Genomic DNA, 8,637 nt, shown 5'->3' on the forward strand with positions numbered 1-8,637 from the left:
ACTGAGAACCTTCTGAATGTCATACGCCAGGCGCTGAGCGGTAGTTCTTGTTTTTAAATTATCTGCGGGCTTCGTCATCTACCACGCTCAACTGAGCGCGGACAAATGTGTGGTCCAATGTGGTATACTTAAGGCAACTACACCTTGGTTGACCCGTGACGAATATTTTTACAGTGTGGAACCTAACAAAACACTCAAAACACTGTAGCCTGCACCCTAAGAACACCAAACCCAGTGTGAAGCATGCTTTTCTTTAGGATACGAACGTTAGAACTCACATTAGGAAGATGATCAAAATTTTATTGAAGCCCTTCAAATGCTTTTCCACTTCCATTTGTCACCGGCGGAGCAGCTCGTCTTCTTTTATTTGATGCCGCTGTTGCTCATGGTCTGTGCCCGGCACACTCCTTTACCGGCTACTTCGAACGGTGCCCCCTTGTAAGTCGCCACGCACTCGCCGTCTGTGCGCAGGTCGGGCTGAATCTGCTCCCACACTTTTTTCTTGGGGTTCAACTCTTTGTCAGGCTCGCCTGTAAGTGTTAAACATCATTAGATTGCAGTAGCAACCTGTCAAATTTCCACTTACAACACATATTAGCATTCTTAACGCCTGGGTGAGTGATTGGAAACATCAGGAGTTCGATGGACATGGTTAGCACAAGAAAAAAAGATGTTGGATTCAATACAAAGCAGTCCCAACCCAAAAACGGACCACAGGAAAAAAAAAAGTCTTCTCTATTGTGTGACCGTCAGCAAAACCATCAACATGACGGCTGCAGCTGTGGCTCCACCTTAAAACGAATACCACACTTTGTTTCTCTTTAGACCACAGTTTGCTGCTGTTGTCAAGGTATCATTGCATTTTAACACCAAAGAAAAGTCATTTAAAATATTGTAGCGAGGTGCCCATATACCATTCACATGGGACTAACTTGAGGGTCTTTTGCCATCAAAGTCAGTAAATGCTCACCTGTCAGATGTCTTTGATTGGTTATCCTGGGTGATTAACCTGTAGAGTAGGAAAAGTGATCCCCCCCGCCCCCTCTCCTCTCCTCAGAAAACGGTCAGGGTTGTCAGTCAATATGTACAACCTGTTAAATTTACGATCGCAAATGCTTGGGTCTGAGCCACATTTGCCACGAGCCACAGACTCCGTGATTATGATTACGTGACCTGAAGCTTGTAATATTGCCAGACATAAATAAGGAGCTAGGAGAACATGTCTCACAAGTTATTCACCGCAAGAGAAATGACAAGGAGAAGAGTTTGCAACATCAATTTAGTTACCAGATAAGCTTAGTTCCATTTGTTCTTCTACTGCAGTCAACTATTTGCGCTTCGCCATTCGCAAATTCAACCATTTGCTGAAAAATTCACCTATTCTCAGTCATTGTTGTCATTTTGTGCTCTTTCTGTAATGCTCCAAGATGCTGCCAAAGCTAATAGGAAAGTTGTAATTTGTATCAGTATCAGGGAAGTATGTTGAAACGATTGACTGTTCTGGGATCTTAGCTAAGCTTAGCCCGGGCTGTTAGCAGACAGTTTGGAGAGTCTTCGCTGCACGTGTAAGTTTTTGTTCTCCTGAGTTGCTACTAAACGATAATAAAAGAACAATCTCTTTCTTACTTAAAAACTGAAATTCACAGGTTTCATAGGCATAAATGAACATGTCAAATGCATTTTTTCATCTGTAGGCTATTATTTATTTTTGTTAATATTTTAAGATAAGCATGAAACAATATAGTTTTTGGTATATTTAGGGTTTAAACTATTACTATAGGTAATTACAAACATTTGTTTTAGAATTTCACCCCACACTGCTTTCTTCTTCTTCTTTTTTTTTTTTTGCATTTTTCATCAGTCTAGAACAGGGGCCATTTGAATCAAGTGGGTTGGAGGCAGGGACCATCTAAAACATGCAGGATGGGGGTTCTCGAGGAACAGAGTTGGTGGTCCTTGATATAGAAGGCAAGCCCTCTGGCAACAGCCTGCCTCTCACAGGTCAGTCTTGGTACTACAACAGACTTAAATGTTTTTATTTTTTTAGGTATGTGTTGTGCTGTATTGGGTCAGTGAGTACACCACAGATTATGAGAGCAGTAAGAACACTATTTTTTTCCTCTTTGCATGTAGGGTCCCTCACATTTGAAAAATCAGTTGTTGAAAATTTACTTAAATGTCATCTTAAAGATGCAAGCAGGTTAGCTTCTTGGCAGCAGCGTTGGTAAGTTCGTCACGGGTAATTGAGTTGCTAACAAACAGCACAGATGACGCAATTTTTTCCCTCCGATTATCGTCGTCAGAGGATTTGAACGGCGAAATCGCTGTGTTGTTTCTGGCAGCCAGAGGATCGGCCAATCATTTGTAAGGACGCGCAGGTGGAAAACTCAATTTTTGCTAGAAGAAAGAAGAAAAATAACCTGAGAAGCCCTGGAAAGTGACTCTGTCCCCTGGCACGGCACCGCTCGGAGGGTCGAGGATTTCCACCACGTCGGGCGAACTGGCGCACATGACCATGGCCTGGGACGTCACCCCTCTCATCTTGGCTGGCTTCAGGTTACACAGCAGAATTGCCAAGCGGTTCTGCATCTGCACCAGAGAGGTAAAAACATTCTTAAGGTCCAATTATCCAAAGACAGGAGGGGGGAAAAGTCAAACCCCTTACGACATACTTTAATCAAGAGGAATTTTACATTGCGTAACAAATGTAAGCATCTTTTCCAGCCTCAGTTCAAAGTGAGAGCGTACCTGGTCTAAAGGCACATGCTTGACCAGCCCGCTGACCACAGTTCTGGGCGAAGGCTCCCCGACATCCACCTGCTCCACATAGAGACTGTCTGCGTCCGGGTGCTTCTCCGCCGTGATGATGCGTCCGACGCGGAGATCCAGCCGAGACACGTCCACCTTGACGTCGTCCTGACCAGCGGCCGCCATCTGCTGTGGCTTTTTCTCTATGCATTAAAAGACAGTTATGCCATATAAATTCGGATTTCAAAGTACAGTGGAAGCCAAACTATTTGGCTTAACTCAACTTAAGCCATTTGCGGTAGAGGTTAATCTTGGTCTCAGGAAAGGCCAAAGCATGGAGAAAGAAAGTATCTGCTTGTGATCCAAAACACACAAGATCATATTGTGAAGCATGGCGAAGGTAATGTCAGGGCTTGGCCTTGCATGGCTGATTCGAGAAAGGGCTCACAGTCACTCGTCTTTATTGATGACATAACTCACGATGGCAGCAGCAGAAGGAATTTTGAAGTCTACAAAACCATTTTGTCTGGCAATTTACAAAAAAATGCATCCAAACCAATCTTCAAACTTCAAAATGTGAGCAGTTTAATTAAGTCTTCTTATTAACTTTTACATTTGTATTACAGGCAAGGATTTACAAAAAAAAAAACATCACCTGTACAGTTAAGAACGTTTGTATGACTCAAGCAAGGAACAAATGCCCTCACTTATTTTGGGGAAATCTATTATTAGAACAATTTGGAAGTCAGCCACCATCACGGAATGCATTGAATTCAACTTTGAAGGTTCCACTGTGTTCCCAACATGTTTGGGAAAGGAGCATCTGTGAGTGTTTTCATGGTAGCCTAACGAAAAACGGGCAGCGCAAGTTTCTAAGGAATGTTTATCCGAAAACATTCAGAGAAAATTCACCAAAGACGCAAACCGCTGGTTTATCTTAATAGGGAGGCATCCATCTGGATTACGATTTCAACTCGTCCATTTAAATCAAAAATGCTGAATGCCACTGATGCCCACTACAAGAATGCGATTAGTTTTGACATGAAAAGCTAAAAACGGATGACTAAAAGGCCCGCTGAACAAATGAAACTCAGCTGTGGCTTTTTAGGAACGTAAACTTATTTAAAACACTTGCAACGCAATAAATTCACCACCGATTTATGTTATTTTTCTCCATTTCATAAAATACAACCCATTAGGGGTGTTGGAAAAAATCGATTCGGCAATACAATATGCGTCCGAATCGATTTTTTATGGGAATATTCAACAAAACATCTTACTTAGGGTTAGGATTCACACATTAAGCATGCAATGGCTCAGTTATAAGCCAGAATTTTCAGATAAATAAATACATTTTCATACAAATCTTACAGTGTACATGTACAAGTTTACTGATTTGTATTTTCTAAATTTGAGTAAAAATAAAATAAAAATCGCTTCGTATCGGGATTAATCTGCATCGAATCGAATCGTGCCCTATGAATCGTGATACGAATCGAATCGCCAGGTACTCGGTAATTCACACCCCTACAACCCATCAACACCTGATATGAGAAAAGGGAACATTCCCAGATGAATTGCCTGCTTTGAATGTGTCCGACAGCTTTAAAAAGTGCTGAAAGGGCACTTTTAATAGCTTCAATGTAGAGCACACAAACAAATTCCAATTCAATCTGCAGCTCACCACGTGCGACATGACAGACATCACCAGTCGGTGTTCGTGTCACGACTTCAAAAGGATTAATAACGAGAAGAATGTTGATGTGCGCCATCTCACCTTTTTTCTCAGGCTTCTTCTTATCGTGGCTGTCGTTTTTGGGGGGAGGACTCTGGATACTGCTGGCGGTGGGAGTGACAGAAGGCGCAGCACCACCGGGTGGGGGAGGAGTGGCATTGGACTTCACAGAGACTTCCACTGATGGCATGGCAACGTCACGCACTGTGAGAAAAGGAAAAAAGTAGATGTCATCATATGTTGAAAATGTTCCGGGTAAGTGTCCATCAAAACTTTGCAGTTCATTTTTCCCTTTGAGACCAATATACCTGGCAGGCAAATGCATGGACATTTTTGCTGGCAGGTACTCAAGCTACAAAAAAGCACCCATCAACAAAATTATTCATACAATTATTTTAAAAAACAGCAACCCTTATTGAGGATAAGCAATACTGTACAAGATGAATTGATGTATTTAACTCACAAATTTATTTCTGTCAATACAATCAATGCGGTGCGGCAATGGCTTAGTGGTAGAGTGGTTGTCTCCCATCTGTGAGTTTGTGGGTTTGCAGAACTCTTCCTTACCCACGTTTGAGGAAATCATGAACTCTCTCTTGGATGAACCATCATACAATGTGAAAATTGGCCCAGTTTGTTTTGAAAAGTCTTGGTAATAAGAGATTTATGGGACCGGATGATTTGCCGCCGGCATGTTTGTTCAAAAACTGTTCCTCCGAACTGTCTGATGCTTGGTGTCACATCTTTCATAGGTCCTTGGACAGTCATAGTATTCCTGTACTGTGGAAAGATCGTTCCAGTTCCAAAAGTGTCACGCCCCAGTGAGAATAAGGATTTTAGATCTGTGGTATTAACGTGTTGTTATGAAGTATTTTGAGAGTGTGATTATTAAATAAATGAGTGGAAAAATAATAAATTGTGCTAACAGTGCTATGATGGTAATTGGTGGTGGTGGGGAATCATCCTTCCCTACAGTCAATATTTGATAAAAGAAAGTCAACCAGGCTCCCATCCAGGAAACGTTACGGAGCGATCAATCATCACTAATAGCGGTATCAGAAAAAAGCTAAAGAAAAAGAAAAACACTAGTAGAGTAAATCATTTAGATGCTCACAGTGCTGACAAAGATTTGTGCGTGACGGTTAGGGTTAAAGGTGGTTACTCTACCGCTTAATCTACAACCTAAAGACGGCTCTTGGTCTTTTCCAGATTTAAAAAAAAGCATTATTCAATATGCTATTTTTATAATGTGCACATTGGAAGCCAATAATGTTCATGGCATTGTTTGTCTTGCTTTTGGAAAGACGAAGTCTTCCTTTCCTCAGTCTTTCCTTTGGTCTCTTGAGGTCTCCCTAATTTGTTGGAATTTAGATGTTTCTGGGGTTGGTGAAAGATTCTGGTATGGTTACCCGGTGGGTAGTAGGTGATGTCTGGTCGGTGCTGGATTTTGCTTTCCTTTCCTTTTCTTTGATCCTTCCTCGGGTCTCCTGACAACCTCACGACTCTAGCTGGATTCTGAAGTATTCGTTTTAGGCAAACGGTATGGGATTTTTAATAGGTTTTGGGTGAATTAATGAGTACACACTCACACGCCCGCACATGTACATAGTCACACACATACAAAAAAAAAATAAAAATAAAAAGAGCGGAATGATGATGACATCTCAAATCTAAGATTACCGAATGAACAATACTGAGCTGTCTGAGAAGAAAAGAAAAAATAAAGATGAACAATTTTTTTGGTTGGGGAGGGGGGGGGGGCATATGGGCAACTGCCATATGTACTGTCATATTGTACCAAACTGCAAAATATTAAACCCTAGCATGAATGTGATTAGATTTTGCAGGAGTACATACGTAATAAAGCTATAAAAAAAAAATTACTTTTAATGTCCCTTGCTGTGTGTTCTAGAGTGGACAAACAGTAAGGCCAAAAGAGACTTTACCTCCCCTCTTCTTCTCTTTTTCCAGTAGCTGTTTTTTCAGGTCCTCTATGTCCTGCTTCAGCTTGGCATTTTCCACCAGCAGTTTCTTCTCCTCCCTGACACTGGCCTGGACGCCTACGAAGAGGTAAATTCTTGTTAACGTCTCTCGCAACAGCACAAAAACTCAGAATTTAAGGAAGTGCTACTCAACGGAACAAATATACTACTGGGTGAAATTTAGCAAAAGGCTTAGCTCTTGACTTGACTATGATATGGTTTAAAGATTTACTGGCTTTCTCTTTGAGCAGCTGGACTTGCTGTTTGAGGTACTCGATGATCTGGTCAGCCTCAGCGGCTCGCTGCTCCAGCCTTGCCAAGGGATTGGGACTTGACATTTTGAGGAAGGAACGGGATAAAAACCTGAAAAGTAAATGGTTTTACAGTGAGCACACGTTCAATTTGGCATTCACAGATTTGAAATTTTGTTAGTTTGAACCTCTATAATGAAATGGAAATCTCATCTATTGGCATTTTTATTAACAGTTCTTCTAAGGTTATATTTGTTTTTAGAATTGCATGGCAGGATGCATGTATACATCTGATAGATTAAATCATATTTCTTGACAGTTCAAGATGCACAAATGACACCATTCAACCCGTTTTGTTACATTCTATGACATTACAATGGTGATCAATGTGATAGCAGACTCACAATATTTATATTTAGCAGGAAGAGGTATGTGCATTTACTAACGTTCTTAGATGTACTTTTATGTCAGCCATAGGACCCTGGTCAGGACAAGTGACCATAACATTGTCCAGAAATGAAAAGAAAGTCTGATTCAAACAGGATGCAAGTGTGTCAAGGCCCCACTCTTTAGGTCAGGGGTGTCAAAATCATTTTTGTCATGGGCCACATTGTAGTTATGATTTTCCTCAAATGGCAAAATGCAACATGGCATCTAAAGTTGGAACCTAGACTGACTCACTGCAGACTGTCGATTGGTCGAGAGCCGTCACTCCCATAATTTCTTTTGCTTGTGAAAATAGCAACAGCAGATCATCATGACACGCCCTTGTCTATTAACTGAATGCTTGAAGTCAGAAAAAGGTGACCTCTGTCCACAAGATAAACGATTAACCAGCCAATCCCAAATGAAACTAAATAAACTGACAACAGAGGAACAAACATTTGACCGGACTGAAGTCAATTACTAGGATGACCAAAAAAAAGTAGTACAAACTTTGGAAATAAGGTTTAAAAACAAAACAAAAAAACTTTAGAGTCTTAACATCCAATTATTAGTTTGTTTTTTTAAATGAGGGCGAAGCTCTCAAGAAATGAATGTGAGGTAAAACAGCTGGCTCAAGACGGAAAAAATGAATATCAAAGGACAGGGAAAATTAGAAACATTTAAGCTCTGTGGTTGATAGAAAAAACTAAATATGGATCAAATAACTGTTTTTCTTAATTTAATTTAAACAGGGCCAGCGGGGCATGCCACATAAAGCCTGAACTAATTTGGATAAGCATTTAACGCATGCACAGGTTAATTCTCCTTTTGTTACTCAATCATGCATTCCATCTGTACATACACACAGTATATAAAATATAGCAAAGTATGTTTGCATTTTGTGCACCACTAGGATTAATATACATGAGTACTGTCATAGCGTCACCTTACGTCTTCAATAGGAACTGCACTCTAAAAATAGCTATACGACCCTCTATTAATGGTTAGAAATTCTAGACTGTCTTAACCATATTGGTCATATTCTTCAAAACAGGGACATTTTCAATATTTTTTTATGTCAGCTATGCTAAACATATTTGGGAGTGTTGCCACAGTCAACATGAAAGCATGTAGAAAACATCAAAATAGTCTAAGGTAGTCGATCTTTGTGCTGCTAGGTCGCTAACAATTATGTCAACTAACTATTTATTCGTAGCTGGCGTTGCTTGTAAGACTGCTTTCGCAAAAATAGGGAATAAAACATAAAAAAAAATAGCTGAAACTTACATGGACTTTGGGCATTCACCTCTACACGTTACCGCGAGTGTCGGCGAGGGCTTCCAGCCTTCACTGCTAGGCTGTGCTAGCATACACTAATTTAGCACAGGCAGGCGCATGGATGCTAAATTAGGCCCACCGAATCTGTAAAGTAATAGATCTGTAAAGCATACGGACGCTCCGATGATATATGATAGCTTTTATAGTTATGATATAT

The 8,637-nt window shown here is 40.7% G+C and overlaps 1 protein-coding gene across 1 annotated transcript; it reads right to left on the reverse strand.

Moving 5' to 3' along the window:
- Positions 1 to 279: 279 nt before the first annotated feature.
- Positions 280 to 8,564, reverse strand: LOC147169388 (aminoacyl tRNA synthase complex-interacting multifunctional protein 1-like). Its single transcript, XM_086081925.1, has 7 exons — positions 8,430 to 8,564; positions 6,698 to 6,828; positions 6,430 to 6,543; positions 4,526 to 4,687; positions 2,749 to 2,951; positions 2,421 to 2,589; positions 280 to 530 (listed from the first exon to the last, which is right to left on the reverse strand). The coding sequence occupies exons 1-7, from the start codon at positions 8,510 to 8,512 to the stop codon at positions 364 to 366; spliced, it is 1,029 nt and encodes a 342-aa protein (XP_085938051.1). The 5' UTR covers positions 8,513 to 8,564; the 3' UTR covers positions 280 to 363.
- Between the last annotated feature and the right edge of the window lie 73 nt (positions 8,565 to 8,637).

The sequence above is a fragment of the Leptonotus elevatus genome, chromosome 8, assembly GCF_054856555.1.
Source record: "Leptonotus elevatus isolate MCC_2025b chromosome 8, RoL_Lele_1.0, whole genome shotgun sequence".
NCBI lineage: Eukaryota > Metazoa > Chordata > Actinopteri > Syngnathiformes > Syngnathidae > Leptonotus > Leptonotus elevatus.

Bases quoted from the DNA above. Each gene is read 5' to 3' on its own strand.
- LOC147169388 (XM_086081925.1), bottom strand. From the start codon at position 8,512: ATGCTAGCACAGCCTAGCAGTGAAGGCTGGAAGCCCTCGCCGACACTC. The intron at 4,688-6,429 runs GTAAAGTCTCTT...CTTTTCTCACAG, and splicing joins AAAAGAGAAGAAGAGGGGAG to TGCGTGACGTTGCCATGCCA. The intron at 531-2,420 runs GTTATTTTTCTT...TAACACTTACAG, and splicing joins CACTTTCCAGGGCTTCTCAG to GCGAGCCTGACAAAGAGTTG.